Source organism: Myzus persicae, unplaced genomic scaffold (genome assembly GCF_001856785.1).
Source record: "Myzus persicae strain clone G006 unplaced genomic scaffold, MPER_G0061.0, whole genome shotgun sequence".
NCBI classification, from domain to species: domain Eukaryota; kingdom Metazoa; phylum Arthropoda; class Insecta; order Hemiptera; family Aphididae; genus Myzus; species Myzus persicae.
Genome location: NW_019103460.1, coordinates 55,701 through 75,667, shown reverse-complemented (window position 1 = coordinate 75,667; position 19,967 = coordinate 55,701). Strand labels below are relative to the sequence as shown.

Below are 19,967 nucleotides of genomic sequence, written 5' to 3'. Positions count from 1 at the left end.
ATCCCCTTTCTTTTAATATTATTAATTTTGTTATACTTAGAAATTTGTTAGTTTATTAAGTATTTTATTTTAACGAAATATCATAATATGTTGTTTTTTTTTATTGCAATGAAATCCGTCCATTATAAAATAATACTGAGTGATTTATTTAACGTAAGACATTAATTATTAAACAAATATTAATTTTTTGATAGTATTTGTTATTCTGATAATAACTAATTTTTTTGAATTACTGCATATTATAGTTTTAACACTTTCGATATCAAAATATTTTTAATAATATTTTTTGAAATAATAAATGTTCGATAGTAAAAGAACCACAAGGTATGGGTAGTAGAGTATATTATTAATGTATTATACATTTTTAGCTATATTGATGTGTGAAATATACATATTTACACTAGGTACACATAAAATATGTGGAAAAGAGCTTAACGTTTAAGAAAGATAAACTTTTTTTCATGTGGGATTTAAAAAAAAAATGTATACAATTCATAATATTATACTCATTTACTATTAGTATTAACTATATCCTAACCTCTTGCCGTTAATACTATTGAAAACATAGTGCTAAAATAAATTACTACAAAGGCGTCAAATGTAATAACAAAAGACTGTCAATAAACTGTTAGAATAATATTAAGCAAAATAATATTAATCAGTATGAAAGGGTGCTCAAAATGGCAAAATTGTTGAAAAACATACAATGCCTCTAAACAACAGTTTTGCATTATCCTTGTTTTTGTTGTTCTCTGCGTCTGCGGTTATAAGTTGATCAGCTCTCAGAAATGACTGTTCGCCGATAGCGGGTGGTAAAAACGGTAAAAACAAAACTTCCGTATTGACAAATTTTCGGAATTACCACATGCAACTCGGATATCTTTTGGGGTTTAAACTAATCTCTCCGAATCGAACGGAACTAAGCTATAACGACGATGATGACTGATCACCGTCGCTGGTGTATCGATCACTATATTTTTTTTTCCTCCAAGCACTTCTTTTCATTATTTAATTATTTATTTGTTTTTTTTTTTTTTTTTTGTGAATAATAATTGAAGAGCTGCAGTATGGTTTTTTACATTTTTTTTTTCACCTCGGGTGCCGTCCCTTCGCGTCCGACGCAGTTCCGTCGTATGATTAAGCATGAATGATGGCCCTCCGGTGCAGGAATTAGCAGCTGTGTGCAAAGTGCCAGTAAATTGTCGAGCATTTATTTAAGCCTCGCGCGTGGAATACACACACACATATATATATATATATATATATATATATATATATATATGTGTGTATATGTATATACCTCGGGGGGTGCGTGCTTGGGTGTGGGTGTAGGTTTGGGTGTGTGTGTGTGTGTGTGTGTGTGTCTAAAACGAGTATTTTTAACGGGCGTGTCGTCGCTGTACCGTCGTCGTGAGAGGTACACCAGGTGCGGCGGAGTTTTGTGCCCGACGATCGTTTGTCATCGCACGCGGTCGGCAGATTAGACGCGGCGGCGAAGCGGAGGAGGCGTTTTAAACGCACAGACGTGTAATCATTAGTGTCCACACTCTACTCCGTCTCCCATAATATAGGTCTGCCGCACGAAAGTAATCGAGTTGCACCCGTTTCCAGGTCGTGGATACGTCAAAAAGATATGATTTTAGATTTGAAAATCGGCCGGTGTCACATCCGTGGCCGGTATTTTTCTTTTTATGTAGCGCGGGTACTTGATGATATTTAGGTGATATAAGGTCTCGCATCGTCCGCTTTCTGCACTTAGCCCGGCGCGTGGTGTGACAATAATATCCTTACATTTTCAAATAATTTGATTGAGATGAGGTACGTTCTTATATTCTCTAATCCCTAAGACATGATTTCTTAATCAACACATTAATTATTAACACATATCGATCTGTCTATCGATTAAAAAGGTGACAGTTCCGATCCTTGTTCCAGTGCGTTATCACGAAGTCGACAACAGTAGTGTTGTGATTATTATTAGATACTTTTAATGTGCGTATGTATATTATAGGGGAAGATGCAAGGATAAACATCCCCCAATATTATATATTATTAATAATAATGTATCAATAATATTTTAATAAGATAAATGACAACTTCAACTTGTGCATGTAACGACGATGTATGATGGCGCAGTGTAACGGGGGAACAGAATACCTTTTATCATGAAATCCTTTTTTTTCTGTTGAAACACGAGTATGCCCAAGAATTTTAGCCATACGTGATGCATTATCATAATACTTATACGCGAAAGTATATTTTACCATCGGATTTTTTCACGATTTGTCACATAATATTTTTGCATCGCTCACATTTTATATTTTACCCTGAAGTGGTTATAATTGTTGATTGTTTTCATTTGACACTTCATGAAATGAAAGTATAAAAGCCTCACTAAAACGGGAACTCGTAAAAATGTGTCCGTAAATAACTGGATATCCGTGTAGAAACTCGACGTTCGACAAATCAATTTAATGTGTGAATATAGTTACTTATCGTTGATTATACAAGTTACGACGTTATCCAACTATAAAACCTATCCCCTTGAGTCGTTTGGAAATAATATCAGAATTTCTGTTTTTAATTATGTACATAAGGAAATTGGAATATATATAATAATATAATATGTAAGGTGGTTAAAATGGTAGTCGTATAGTTGAGCACGTTTTTCCAATTTTGTCAAACTTTTTTGTTGTAAAATAAAACAATGTTATAAGCACTGAACCCAGTAAAATTGAGCACGAAATTTGATATAACGTTTTTTTAAGTGTTTAATTCTCAGTACTTATAAAATTTGAAAGTTCATGTCAAAAATCTTATATTCTTAATTGTGTTAATTGATAACAGTGATTATTTTTTAAACTGATCGCAATCAAAAACTACGTTTGTGTGGTTAGTCTATTTTATGTATCATCCATTAAAATTAAACAGTAGGTTTGAGCCGATTTCACAACACAAGTCCTAAATACAACTACTCCATTGTCCATGTACTTACCTAAGTTCATTTTGACTTAGTTTTTAAGAAAATATTTTAATACAATATCCATTTTGATAATGATGGTATGCATCTATAAAAAATGAAATAGTGCATAATCAAAAGTACTGGAAGCAAAAAAAGTTGAGCAATTTACCATTAAATTTATATTTTATTTAGCCGTAGGCAGTATAAATTAAACGTACTTTTTCGTGAACATAAATAAGTTGTTGACCTCTATATTTAAAAACATCATCATTTTTCTTTTTTTGAAGTTCAGTAACAGCTTCAATAAGGGTCTTTGAAAATACCGGGTATATTTTTCATTTTACTCAGTAGATTGCTTTTCGAACAGATTTTAAAGCTTTGTGACGAAGAACTGAAGTGTTAATGTCTTTAATGAGTTCTGTACGAATAATTTTTATTGGTCTGATCGAAACTGATTCTAAAGCTGTTTTTTTTAATTTCCCCATAATACCTGATGTTGAACTTTTGAAGAGCTATCGTATAGAACAGTGTTTCCTATCGTGGGTTCTACCACTACCTCATGGTCATTTATTATTATGAACAGGGCGTTTTTCTGCGGAGGCGCTAAAGGGAGCACTCGTCTATCATCTACATTTTTATTGTTTATAACTGATTGCAATGAAAAAGGTTTTAGTTCTGTTCAATAACTTTTGACCAAATCAAGAAACAAATTAGAAATATGCGAAAGAGGAGATTTAAGACTAATGCTTAAATCTATTAAGAATTCGGATATCATTTTGTTAGTAGGAAACCATTAATGTCAGGGCAGTCATTAGTCACTTAAGTATTTTTTGTGTTATTTTTTAATAGTATTCGAAATCAAATTATATATTTCATAGAATAATAGTCGTGATTGTCACTTTCTGTGAACAACCTCGCTGTACATTTATTGCTGGTGCACCTCCACGTGATTATTAAGATAATTATATAACTACCTTTCCTCTATCTAATGAAACGGTCACATTTGTGGAATTTTAAAACAATTCAATTCCCATAAAGTTCATCAGTGGATATAAGTCTTACTTCTCTGTGTTTTTTTATTTAATTAAAATATAGGTGTAAAATATTTCATATTATAATAATAGTAATACAATAATTAATAAAATAATGTTGGTAAAAGGCAAAAAACTGAAAACCATGTTCTGAGCAGTGAAAATATATTTCGAATATTAATCACAAGCAATATTCGTCGTCGTTGGTTGTATTTATAAACGCGTAATCATTAATGATTTATTCAGTAATATGAAATCTCCAACAACAATAAGCAATCATAAAACTCGAAGTTCAGCTTACCATGTTCGACGACAACAATAATACGCATATTAATAATATTATATAATATAATTTTGGCAACGTTTCTTGGAATTTTAAAAACGTAACTCGCTGAATATTGAAATTGTCGAAAAGGTATCGACTATCGACCATAAGGACAGTACCCAATCCACCGTATATCCATACTTGAAATATACGGTGGAATCGAAATGAATTATCACCTATATTATACAAACGTATGTTGACTAGGGAACCTCATCAGAAGAATAGCATCACAATATTCACAGCTTGTCTTATTGCTATAAAAAAAGGTACGTCCCAGTATAATATACGATGTCCGTAACCCTTTAATGACATGTGGAGATAAAATATAATATGAATTCGAGATTTCAACGCCTGTGGCTATCCACATTGGAGAGACAATACGATTGAAAAAATAACTATTGATCGTGATAATTCACAACCAGTTCTTATACTGTAATAGAATATACTTAGCATAATCCGTACACAGTGTTGAAATTATTTATATACATTTGTCATAGGAAACAATAGTTGATAATCTGTTTGGTGAACATTCGTGTCGAAATATAACCCTTTTGATTTATTACAGTTTCTGTTGGAAATCGTCGAGGACGAAAAACAATCGATAAGCATGACCCACTGTGATATTTTATTTATAAAACACGACAATATTGTTTGTTTGTTTGTGCATTTTTTTATATTTATTTATTTCTAAATTTAATATCGATCCTATATAATACATGTTATTATGTTACTTGTATCTATAATATTATTATCTAATTGATACAATAATTTCAAACTAATATTAATAATTCAATGTCTTTCTTTCACTTATACTGGGAAATTTAAAAATCTATTGAAGTTTAGGTAATGCATAAATTTAACGTTTAATTTTTGTTTTAAAATAATCAAGTTTAAAAGTTGATTATTTTTTAAATATGTATATACATTATACAAGCATATATTATTTACATGTTTGATACAGCTGTCATTTTTGAAAATTAGATCCGATAAAAAGCGAGTTTAAAACAGTAGATACTGAGGGGATAAAGCTGTGATATTGCATAATATCGGATATCCACTAACCGCTTTAACATTTTTCAAGAGTATAATTCGTTGAATTTTAGTTTTCATTTAGAATAAACCGCAATGTTAAAAGTTTAAAAATGGAATGATAAACAACCGTTATCTGCGAAAATTATATTTTAATTTGTTGCAAGCATTTAATAAATGTAATAACTAAAATAAAATATCTTATCATTTTACTCATTTTTGATTTAAACAAGTAATCACCTATTTTGAGGAAAAGTGTCATAGAACAGAAGCATAAAATAAATAATATATAATTTAGTCTGTATTTTTCATAAATAGATAAATTTCAACTAAATTAATTATTTTATTTGTAAAAAATGCATCTAAACATGACTTAATATTATAAAATAAATATTATTTTTCAGTGGATTTGTTTTTTAGCTTCTTTTTAAATATCCGTGGGCTTTTTAATTAATTCAACTCATTTATACGTTTTAAATTTAAATATTTCAAAATTGAAATACACTAAATACAATTTTAAATAAATTGTAATTTTACCAATAATAATAAATGTGTAGATTTCAGTGAATAAAATGTTTGTAAGTTTTAATTGTATTTTTTTTTTTTTTGTACTTATCACTTAAATCCATAAAAAAATTTTTACTAGGTATATGTGGTTATTATTTATGTCTTATAATTTATTTTATTTTTTATCACAGCACACGATGGAAACGCAGAGAACGGGTGTTGCTTAGCTGTTCATTCGGAGCGTTATCAATGTTGGCCAAAGAAACCGGGCTAATGGTCCTTTTAGTAAATCTGGCTTATGACATATATTCTTCGTGGGGCCATATTAAAAAGTGAGAAAACTAAAATATTTTGTAAATAAGTAGAAATAAAAATCAATTATTTTCCAAATCATTTTAAGCTTAATATGAATATTGACATAATACAGAGCATGAAATAATCTTTTTCCGTTTAAGAATATAACTCTGCTTAACGATATAGTTATCTGTAATGAGCTTGAAAATTCCTTCAAATAACTAACGATCATTATACTATAGAGTATATACATAAATAGTAATTTAAATCACTGATTTTAAATGGATATACATATTGTGTTGTTTTATGGAATTAAATTTAAAATACCTAAAGTATATAATTCTCTGTTAGTAAAATCGTATTTGTATTGTTTATTTAGTTGTATGCAGTTAGAGTACCTTATTTTAATTTTAAATCGTATTTATCCTGTTTTTAAATTAAATTTAAACGTTGTTTAACTATTTATCTAGTAATATAGTAGTATTTAATTAATAAACATAATATTACATTGATAATATATTATTAATTAAAACTAGGTATGTTTGTTGTATAATGTACGGTATAATCTTAATACTCATTGAGCTTAAACTTTTATACTCGTAAGCTTAAAATTGTTGAAAATTATTTTTAGTTTAATAATTTACGAAAGTGATCTTAAAAATATTGAAAAACACAATTAATAATCGTTGTATATATTGATTATTACAATAATTAGAGTCCATGATTATAATATTATAATTGTATTTTTAGACCGAAAATTGATGTTTCAAATCATTTAATCAACTAACACAATATTTGATTTGTAGGTCATTGGTGGAACACAAGCAGACTGAGGAATATAATTCATTCGCAAGAAGGGCTCCAAAAACTATAGCAGCGGTACGTTGTTTATTATAATCCTAAAATATTATAGTTTTACACACTATTATATTTTGTTAATTGGGTAAATATTAAATACAATGCATCATGTTATTATTTAAAACAATAAAGTTTAATTTTAATCGAAATGCATTAACTTACTGTTAATTTCTTTTAAATTTAATTCAAAACATATGAAATATTATATTCTTAATTTTATTGTTTGTACAATTGAAGAAGTTGTAGTACAATTTATAAACCCAATATAGATTTTTATAAACAATAATAAAATAATGTGGTTCATGATGCTTCCATTAATAGTATTGTTATGTAATTGGCTATTCCGATATTTATTTATTTGTTTAAACTTTGATCTTCTAAATTTTGAATCCATAAAAAATGATAATTATATCATGTGAATTTGGTTATCGAATGCTTAATTCTACATGATAATGTACAATGAATATTAGTTTTCTAGAATATAACTTTTCGAGAAACAAATATTATTTTTTGTTACATATTTTTTAATTGCTATAATACTCATAAGCATTATTTACTAAATGTAACTATATCCGATGTTGTATTCAAATATGGCAATTACAAAACCAAAAACCACTTGTCATCACTCACTAAAGATTAATTTCGTTTAAATAAAAGTTGTGGAGTGTAATTTCACATGTACTTACTGTAAACTTTGCAGACAGTTGCACTGTTAACGTTTCGACTGTACATGCTTCAAGGCAGTTTACCGAAATTTACTGAGCCGGACAATCCTGCAGCGTTCCATGACAGCTCAAGAGTCAGGTAAATACTATTTAGCAATAAGTAATAACATTCTATATGAACGAAATGTATTAGTTTTAACGTTTCCCATTTTGATAAATATACCTTAACATGAAAAAATAACGAAACCAACTTAAGCAGTAAAATATGAATGCAAATAGATTTAAAAACTAATTAAAAGTTTTGTTTAATGTTGTATAAACGATTACTTCTTGGGAAATAATTTAAATATAATCAATAAAATATTTATTCAAATAATTTAGGCAAAATAAAGTTACATCATTATGATACTTATATTTTTTTATTTCTGGAACAAATATTATGAAAATGATTACGTTCATTTAAATTCAAATAATATAGTATTCAGTCCTGTAAATTATTTATATTATTTCTTTAAAAAACGTTCTACTCATTTTTATTTCCATATATATTTTAAAGTGTTTACACACAAATAATAAAATTAATTTAAATATGCAATTTCTAAACTAATAATTTCTCAATGCATACTTAAAAAATAAACTATTATTAAAAAAATATTTACTTTTGAATATGTGAATAGTCTTATAATTTCATATAATGTTCTGGAACATAAATTATGAATTAATTTAGTGAACCAATCATAACAATAAAATTAGTCAACAAAACAGCATTTAAAAATATTAATAATTTTACATACATTTTCTTTTGGGCTTAAAGAAAGAATGCAGTTTTGTTTAAATTGCGTTAGCTATTATATAATTTAAATATAATTCATTGTTTAATTATAAGATTGCACGAGAAACATGAAAGTAAAGAATATAATTGGAAGTGTTTGACGAACTTACAGCAATAATTGAATAATAAATCCTAGTTATCAAAATAATATTCTTTTATATAAAATACATAAATATAAAAAACATGAATAAATTATACAATAATTCCAAATGTAAATTTTAAGATTCGACTAAAATTCATAAAAATTATCTTATTTATACTAACCTATAAAGATATGTGAAAATTGGGTCCTCATAGTAAATAATACGAACTTATAATACCTATATAATCATTATTATTGAAATGGTTAAGTAACCAAATTAACGTTGGTCTAAAATATTATTATAATATATATTATAATTACATGCAATGTTTTAATTATTGATTAGATAATATAATATTATACATTATTAATTGGAGAGATACATTTAGTAGAAACACAGACAAATAACTATTAGTCCTATATTATTGTAATCGAATAGTTATCCAAAATAAATAAAATATTATGTATACAACTAATTTGTCTTTGTCACCAAAGCTAAGGTCAACAAAAATATATTATGATCATAAATATATGTTTTTCAATAAAAAAAAATTTTTCTTAAAGAAGTTGAATACTATACTAAACAGTGATATATTAGAACAGAACCCAAAGCAATCACACACACGTAGAGTGAATTCAAATAAAAAATCTCGTAGATGATTAACTTTGTTTTTATGTAGGTACTAGGTACCCTTAATAATATCTATATTATATAATATACATTGAAATTCCATTATATTTAAGGGGCGCTATCGGCTGTGGGATACACGAATTGTCGTAGCTTAATATTATTTTAGAAGAATCTTGTCGACCAAGATTGTACATGTTATACTGTTTTATTTATTCAAAGTTTAGTGCCTATAAAAAACAAACATGTCGTTGAATTGTCAACTAGACGTTTTGTATTTTATATCTGAATCGGAAAAACATACATATTATAAACAAAAGAATAATATTAACTCTTTTTTGTTTAACTAACCAGCTATTCTCGGCAAACTAATGCGACAGTTCATTGCAGTCTTGCAAATATAATTAATGTGACAGAAACTTGAACGATCAAGTGTTTAGGGATGATGGTGTTTAGTGGGAAATATGAGATCGAGTGGGGTGTTATTTTTAAAGTGGATCCATTTTGGAACCTCTCCTAATGCAAGAGGGTCATTAAGAAAAAAAAAAATATATAAATGACGTTTCTAGATCAATATTTTATAAAATGTATGATGAGAAAAATAAGTATAGGCAGGTACCTAGTATAAATAATAATGTTGTCTGGCTGATTGTATGTATAAATATTGTTTCTGTTAACTACAACTAATTAATGGGCCAAAGGTAATTGTTTAGCAATGATTGGCGGTGAGGTAGGCCGCGACCGAGGATTTTGGTACATTGAATGGTTTTGGTAGTAGAACTATGCAAGAACCACAGCATCCCTTTGGCCCTGCCCCGTTAAATGGCTCCCTGTCGAATAATTTATTGTGTATCTTATACGAGAACAACCCCTATGCGCATTCAAAGCAGTTAATATTAAATTCTGTTGTGGACGACGAGAGTAAAGTACGAGAGGGGTGCGCTTTTGCCACCACCAGGTTTTGGAATGTTCAAAATGGACATATTTCAGAACCCATTTATACAGAGAAATTCCGCCGACCGATAAATTTAACAAGGGGGTAAGCTATAGTACCCGGGGTTATCATTGTCCGTTATCATGGGCATTGGGAATTCCAAAGGGTTATTTGTTGGCCAGTGTTTGATACACTGGTAAATTCACCTCGCAAAAATAAGTGTGTGTTACTGAATCTCGGAAACACCTTGATATTCAGTAAAATATTTTGTCGTATATAATATTTTTCATGTTATTCGACTGAAAATAATTATACGCTACGTATGTTCGTATTTAATTTAAAATAGTTTATGTTTTAAACAAATGTATTTTATATACATCATAGTTGTATTACGATTTTATTATACTATTTAGACAACTGAACTAAAAATGTATTCGATAATAAAATAGGTAGCATAGTCATTTATGTATCTAATATTTAATGGTAATATTTGATCTTATTGTACTTGTTAAGTACCTTTATTTTTTCCGAAGTTTGAAAATCATATAATTGTTCTTTCAATAGTCTGGCAAATTCAGTTATATTTTTTTTGAAGATCATAATAAATAGATTATTAATATTATCTCCTGTTTAATTATTTCAATTATTTTCATAAAGCATTGAATGCAATCGTCAAATGTCTCACTAAACAAATTTTTTTTAATTATGTTTAGCTATGTGTGTTAAAATATCAAAAATAGATATATTGAATTTAATGCTTTCGAACAAAGTTCTATAAAAGTCGAATAATCTAAATTCTAAATACAAAATAAAAAACAATAATTAAAGATAACAGTGAACTTCATTAGCTTACAGTATTGCCTCATTTGAAAAAATAAGGTATAAACTATAGATTCTTAAAATTCCTCGAGTCTTATAGGAATTATAAAAATGTTAACATCTATTACCTAAGACTTTATTTTTGTAAAATACGTATACACAATATTTCATTTGGGAAAAAATTAAGAAGGCGGATGCCAAAGTATTTGGTTGTACACTACCTTATAAACTTTGAAGCTTCTGTGAAACTCCATTGATAATACGGTTAATAATATTTCATTTTATTTTTACATTGAAACACAATATTATCTAACAAGTAAAATCATTTCTTACTAAAAGTCAATATATTTAACTATTGTCATTATAAAGTAGTATTTTATACATTATTTTTTTCATGAGTAGTAAATTTCTGTATTCTTCATTAAAAGTCACATTTTCTATACTTAAATACTATAAAATATACGATATTTTATCATGCTAACATTTTTTTTATTGCAATTTCAGTGTTTGTTATTTATTTGACCCTTTTTTCTAACAAAAACCAGTGGTTTGTGGAAATTAGGTGCCTGGGTCCCATTCAGTGGTTAGTTTTTCATGATAAACCTTTCCATTCAAAGTTTAGTTTTAATGTACCGAAGTAGTTAAAGTGAAAATATTAAATGCATATAGGGTTGGGAAATTTCCGGCACCGTAACTTGGTGAGAAATTTTCAGGAATGACTGTTAATGTAAAACGATATCCGGTAGTTAATACTATTAGCTACTATTTTTTTTAAATTTTGTTTGGTTTTTACATAATGGACTAATATAGTACTTCAATTAGATAGGTATGGATATTTTTGATTAAAATACAAATACATAATTTAATTATAATAGAAAAACAAACAGTTGTATTTTATTCTACAATCGTTTATTAGTCTTTAAATATATACACATAATCAACACAATTAAAAAATTACTTCGTGGAATCAAATAACGAAACAATATCACGTATAATCATGTATGTAAGCTAAAGGTGTAGGTAATATAAAGAATATTAAAATAAAACGAGAAACTGGACAAAATGTTATACTTAAATATTGATAAAATTGAAATTATAACAACAATGTGATAATATTACTTATCACAATTCACAGTGATGAAACTTCGTGTAATAAAAGTTATTATGTTATTATATTATTGTGATACAGTGTTGTAGTTGCTGTCCTGTCGTACAAAGTAAACCAGTACTTACGAGTTACGACTATAAGAAGACACCAACACAACTAAACAATAAAAGTTACATTATATAATATTGGAACTGTTCCAGTTTACTTGATTTATTGACTAAAATTTATTTCGGCATGAGTACCGTTTCTCTAGTAAAATAAATAGCAAAATGAAGTAAACAAAGTACAATAGTATTATTTAACTTAAAATCATAAAGTACCAATATGATTTCGAAAAAAAAAAACTTAAGCAAATATACGTTTTTATATTTTTTTTATTCCCTGGTGTGGTCCCGTTCAGATGACATTCTGGGGATATCCGGAAGTACCAATCCTAAATACAGACATATTCATATAAAAGTATCTCAATAAATAATAATATTCGCATAAATATTTGCATTTTGCCTGATTATAACTGCAATGATTAGTTGAAAAGTGTATGATATGTTTTTATAAAAATGAATGTACCTAATTAAACGAATAAATTACAATACAAATTACTGCATACGAGTTAAATACAACTAATATAAATCAAAACTAAAATTATATAAAAGTCGTGTTGTTTAATTGATAATATAATATTTAATGGGTTAAGGTGTGTTTCATAGAAATATTACGAAATAAAATAATACTTTAAATACATCATTTTGCACATAAGTTGTAATCCATTTGTATTATCTTTTTTATCAAACTATCATAGGTTTTATAGTAAGTCATATTGATAGTTTTTTATTCATTACTATTAAGAAATCATATTGAAAACTTGAAATATAATATACAAAATATACACAGGTACATGAATATATTTTATTACACCTTGCTAAATATAATTTATTGTTAGTAAAGTTACCTATATTAAATGTTTTATTTTTCGACTCTTACGTTTGTGTCGATTTATAAATAAAATGTACCTTTGTAATTAATTCCAAATTAAACTATAAATCTTGTTAAATAATAGACACTTATAGATTTATTACTCTTCAGTTACTTCAACGTAAAAACAGTTTCAAGAGACCCTACGGGGGCTAAAATTAAATTAAACTTGCTTGCATTATTAAAACTTATCTAAAACCCCCTGACCTTAGTCATACCACTTGATTCGTATTTAATTACTAACACTCCACAAACTATGGTTAACTGCTAAATTATACTACTCGGTTGAAACAACAAACCACCTTTACATTACATTTGACTTGGTTGATATTAAAAAAAGTTGGTGACCCACATGGTATATTATTCAAGGCGTGATTTATAACGTATAATTATTGATTCCGTCTTAGGTTAACACAATTATTAGATAAAACAAAATATATAACGTGTATAATTTTAGTAATGTTATATTGTTACAAAATTAATAAATAAACTCATTTATTATAAATCGATTATAGTTAATTAATCAATCTTGATTTATAAACCCTAATTATATTTATGTACTACTTACTGTCAACACTATGTTAACTCCAGTATAAAGTATGAACTAATTTATTGATTTTTATTTAGTAATAATCATATCATAATAATATACAAAAATGATAAAGCATTGTACAAAAAATAACAAATGCATATGTATATTTTAATAAATAATAGTTCATACCATATGTTTATTGTCTGTGTTGGGTTTGAAATATTGTATTTTTACTAATATTTTAATTTTTTAGTTTATCATAAATTACGTTAGTTAATTATATTCATATTTTATGTGAATACAAATGTGCATATAAATTTTACTATACTTTAAATACGCTTCGATAATATAATTTGTATTTTGTAATTAAGAAAAGCTAATGCCATACATTTTGTATAAATATAGAACAGTCGAAATCGTATATGGTATTTTCCTCTCAGAATTTGAGGTATCTAAATAAGGTATTTTACTACTATGTAATAAAAACGTATAACTCAATAAATATTTTAAAATTAACGCTACATTTTATTTCTACAATTAAATTAATATAGAATGTTTCTTTTTTAACATTATTTCAATTTTTTTAATTCCTGGTGGAGGTTTAAACATTGGTATCAATAAAATGCTGTGATAGTTTAGTATTTCTCTACGAAATTATCCGTTGAATTGAAAAATTACCTTCCTGAAGATAAATCACATTTGGCAGTCAATACTTAGTTAAAATAAATGTATGTTAAAGCTGTTAGTAATAACCAAATAAAAAATTGATATGTCACTTAAATACATTGCAAGATTGTGTAGTTAAATATTTATATGGTTACTACAATATACTATCTTACTCATAAAATATTGTTATCTGTTTTTTTAATTGAATCGCAATGTTTTCATAAATAAAATAATATTTTAATAAAGGTGTTTTATTTTATTTTTTTACTGAATGCTATTATAATTTTCAATATATTTTCATGTTTGAATATCAATATGTTTATGGTAAGGATATTTATTTGAATGAGTAACATAATAACTCAATTTTACAAACAATGGCGTTTAAGTTAATTCATTTTAAATTTAATATAATCATTATCTCTAAGTTTCAATAACATGTAGGCTCACCACAGTTACTTTTTACTGAATTCATATCCTTCTATTATTTATGGGTAAAGTTTCATGATTAGGTATGTAAACTTATATTTGATTGGTACTTGGTAGTAATATTATTGTATATGCGATATTATACAATTTAAATTGTATTCTCAATTCGATTTTAAACAAACTTCAATGGCCACTAAACTTTATTATTTTATACTGTTCAACTAATTTAATGAAATGGATCCAGCCTGATACTATACATTTATTATCTCGTTGATTTCCACACTGCTATTAACAATACACTTTAATTTAATAAAGAAGAAACAAATAAATGTTTGTGAATAAAAACAACTTTGAAATTTCAATAAATAAAATTTCCATGTTTCCGTACACCCTCAGATTGAAAGATTACAAACAGTATTTTGTTCATTAAACGTTAAATTTCCATATGGGCTATATTGTTATGTGGAAGCTTTTACAGAAATTCATTCCACTAAAATTAGTAAATAATTGTTGTAAAATCCAAGACTGTTTTTGCAATTAACAATAATTGTATGCAAAGAAACTATCGAAGACTGTTATTAAGGAACAAGTACGTCAAGTTAATTTATTCGCTGGCAGTATAAGACACGCACGGAAATGATGATGCTGTAAAATAGCATTATATTATCGCAACAGCAAGAAAATTGTTTTAGAATCACAATATTGTAAACGTGCAGACGTGCAGTTAACAACATTCAAACTTCGCATTCACTTGTGTTTAAGAATAAGTTAACTTCCTGATTTTAGTAAATATTTTATACATTGTACATTACATGCATAATTTATTATAATTTGTGAATACATTTAATATTTACTTTGGAAGTAACGTTTTCGTATGTAAAATACAATTCAGGTGCCTATATTAGACATATTTAATATATTTGTCGTTCTAACATTTGTTTAAAAGTTGTTAGGAGATTTTTCATTCATAAGTCGCTGTATACAATACAAATTTGGAAGTTATTAAGCAATTTTCAACAAGAACTAATTTTAAAAATAATTTAACGATATTATGTTTGGTTTTGTATTGGTCAGTTTCCATTCTTAACTTCTCGCTTAACTTTGACCTAAATCAGTTTGGTTAGCCAATCGTCTGTTGATAATTATCCTGTATTCAATTTTTTATATAGACCTGGTTTGTTTATAAGGCATTAATAATAGTAATAATATACAATAATATGCTCTCCAAGTATTATAATATATTTTATGTAATATACAATATACATAACATATTTAAGAATACATTTTATAAATAATATTATATATTATGAATTTAATCATACTACACTCATGCATATGAATTTGATATTGACTTAACTTTAAATAGAAACAACGAAATTTCCAAATACACTGTAAAAAAAAATACAAAAGATAAAATTGTTAATTATAGGGAAATTAAAATATGTAATTTGCTTCAATACCCTAGACACTAGAGTATCACTCAATACTTAATTTAAGAAATGACAAAACCATAGCTTAACGACTTTTAGGCACTCAGAGTTTCTTGGGCACAGTCCAATGGGGATGATTGCCAAGTCTTTTAGATAGAGTGAGATGGTATTTGTTTTGTCTGTTTATAACTAAGGATATTCGGAGAATTGATAGTGGAGTGAACGAATACAAGACATTTTATTTTAAAAAATTCGATTTTTTTGACTTGATAGACCATTTTTTGTAAAGAAATAAGTCATATTTAAATCAGGGACATACGTATAAAATGTATGGATTCGACTTATTTACCTCAGTGGTTCGTTCAACTGCAATACAATGAAACTATTTTGTAGAACGTACATAATATGAAGTGATGTATATGTTAGCGGTAATGTATGTAATACGTTATTTTATTAAATAACTAGTTATTCTATAGAATTACGGAATTTCATACATTAACGCTAACATATATAATGTTACCACAGTTAACACCGGATAATAAAAATTATATTTATTTATTTATTATTTAGACGATAAGACCAATTTCAGTTTTAATCAGTAATTTTGTACATCATAGTGAGTAAAATGTTCACCACGTATCGTTTATTTCAACCTGCAAATTTATTTTTATATTTATGTTTATTAAGAATTGTCCTGTAAGTAATGCATGCGACACATGGCATGATATATGGATATGGTGGCCGATCTAAATAGGTACTGTAGTAACGTTTGACGTAGCTTAACAATGACACAATGAATAACTTTTCATGATTCACCGCCGCCTGCTATATTGTAGAAGTGCGATTTATTAAAACGATGGAAAAACATCCTTTTTTGGACTATATCAAATCATATTTTTTTTTCCAAAATATTTAACGACCTTAATTATTAAGTAATAGAGCCTCACCCCACACACTACATCAACGATATTCGTTATTATTTTTTTTTTTCAACCATGTGGTTCCTTTACACTGCTCACTATAATTATACCCACATGTGAAACATTTACAATTTCTATTTTTCTCTGAAATCCATACTCATTGTATTATTATTGAAATACATATTTTCAAAATAATTTACAAATATATTTTGACATTGTTACGGTGCATTTTTGAGTGTCAAATGCATCAAAATATAACAATGATATTGGTCCGCATTAAAATATAACCCTAGTTTATAGATTTTTATTAAATTTTTGGTATTGATTACTATCAAAGTAATAACGAAATAGGTCTCAGATGTTACTTTTCAAAAACATAAGTATTGAAAGCCATTAATCTTATTTGAAACAAAAGAAGAATCGTAAAAGATTGTTTTCAATTATTGCTTTTAATCCTATTACATTCAATCTGAAAATGTGGATCTCTACAAGAGTGTCCTATACAGCATATCACGGAGTCGCCTTAAAATCAATGTGGTTCATACTATACTTATAGTAGAAGGGTTAGCTGACAATTTTCAGCACATAGTTCGGAACTCCAATAACTCAAATACAGAAACAAAATATTTTTAAACCCTATGGATTTTAACCGGAATGAAGCTTGTTTCATATGACCATGTCCATTTTAATTTAATATCATACATCGAAAAACAATATACCTAAATATTAGTGTATAGAAAAATAAAAATAAATAACAACGTTAATTTTAAGGAGGAATTGAAATTACAAAAGTTTTTTAATTGTTTTTCAATGTATTATATTCATGTTGCTTTTGAGATCGGAGAAGGACGCATAATATTGCCACAGAATCTTTATTGTTCTTCTAAATACAATTATATAGATTAAACTATATGCTATTATAATATTCAAAAACGTATAGTACACAGAAATTGACAATCGGACGGTGACTGACGGTATAATAATATACCAACAGTGTTCGTGGACGTATCTACATAATATATTTTTAAAGACTTTTAAAGACTTTTAAAGATCATTTAATGGTCTATGTATAAATTAATTGTTAATAACGTTGACCGTGTCGTTCGTTAAACTGCAGTACGCATAATATTATAAGGTGTACTTGGGAAAAATTATGTCATTGCGGTTCAGCGCGTGGACTTTCGTCTACCCATTCTCGAGATCGCTGCCAAGCGTATTTACAAGGTTTTAATGTCCTCAGACCTCACGAAATTTACTTACTCTGCTGTACGTGTTCCGAATATCGGCAAATGCAAGTGAGGTCAAAAAGAGGTGGAAAAATCGAGAGAAACAAAATTCTGCACTCTACACAGAGGTGAAAAACACGTCATTTTGCGATCCTAGTGTTACATGCGTTTTACTTGCAATTATTTATAACGATATGCATTTCGCATAATAACCACTAAATACGTATCTCAAAATCACGTTTTAAAGTATTGTCTAAATTGGAATTTCTACAATACACTACAATAAATAAAAATACAAAATTATCAAATTTTGAATACATATAAATTAAGCACTAGAAGTGGTGAATAGGTTATTTAAATTTTTTTAAATTATTAATGTTAAAGCCATTATTAGAACGTACACTAAATAAAGTGTAATATTATGTATGATCACATAAAACCTTGCGATATTGAAAAATACAACAAGTAACTAACATGGTAAATATTAGATGTCCCTGATTGAATATTATTATAAACACGTTAGACTTTAATTATACAATAATCATTTATTTGAAACGTGAATATCCAATAAATACCTAATTGCACGTTTAAACGTTATTGTTGTAAGCTTCAAACCTTTAAATAATGGTATACAAAATCCTAAAATATCGATAGGAACATATTTTAATCAGAATTGTTTTACGTTCGTCTTGTACCGTGTTGAAAAAATAATTACTTAAGACTAGTTAGTACTGTACACATCAAACATAAGGTTTATAATAATGTAATATTGTTTAACTATACTAAATATTAAGGACAAAAAAAATTTTTTTTATAGGTTCTTCAGCTATAGCTATGTAGCTGCGTTCAACCTGTGGCTGATGTTGTGTCCGTCGGCATTGAGTCACGACTGGCAAATGAATTCACTACCGTTGGTCACGTCTCTGTACGATATCAGAAACATTGGAACATGTGTAGCTGCAGCATTCTTGTTGTGCATTACATGCAAGATATTATCCGACATGGACGTAAGTTGTGCACTATACACGTCATACTGCCATAATAATATTTACATGTTTATTTCTCTTTCAAACGTCTTCCTCTCTACGATGAAATATCACATGTTAAATACTCAATTATTCTGTAATGACATTTAACAATTGCTGTGTTTATTTTATTCATAAAAAAGTCATTTCAAAATTATCGTTTTATTAATTTGTATTATATACCTACCGTTATCATAACATAGGTGGTAGTTTTATTACTTTTGCTGAACACCTTAAAATCATTAGTGTGATTATTAATTTTTCGAATAAAAACTTTAAAGACACATTTATTGTTGATTGCTTCTTCATTTGTACTGATATAAACACCAGGTAAAAATTTTAAGAGATGTAAACAGTATACTATAATATAATATGCACTCTATTACATTTAGCCTTTATATTTTTCATTAAATTTTAAAAAAAGTTATAAGTTTCATATTATTATAATTGAGTTAAATATATTTCCAAAAATCAGTGGAAAAATAAAAATTGATGATAATATTTATTACAAGAATATGAAACTAACATAATAACGTTAAGTAGAGGTAATGTAAGCAACTAAATGACCATAATTAATGTGGGGAGATTTCGTGTGCGACACCCTACAGTGCTAACAGGAATTCGGAAGGTGGGCTTTCCATGAGTTATGTTTTCCGTCCTTAAACCTGCGTCTTTAGACCGGTATGCTTACCCACT

General features: G+C 27.3%; 1 protein-coding gene across 1 annotated transcript in view; it reads left to right on the top strand.

Annotated features, from left to right (window-relative positions):
• LOC111034566 (transmembrane and TPR repeat-containing protein 1-like) overlaps nucleotides 1-19,967 on the top strand; it is an 81,169-nt gene that overhangs the window by 32,922 nt on the left and 28,280 nt on the right. The window contains exons 4-7 of the mRNA XM_022315845.1: nucleotides 6,046-6,186; nucleotides 6,955-7,027; nucleotides 7,707-7,810; nucleotides 19,064-19,253. Coding sequence (XP_022171537.1) covers nucleotides 6,046-6,186; nucleotides 6,955-7,027; nucleotides 7,707-7,810; nucleotides 19,064-19,253 — 508 coding nt within the window. The remainder of the gene's footprint in view (nucleotides 1-6,045; nucleotides 6,187-6,954; nucleotides 7,028-7,706; nucleotides 7,811-19,063; nucleotides 19,254-19,967) is intronic.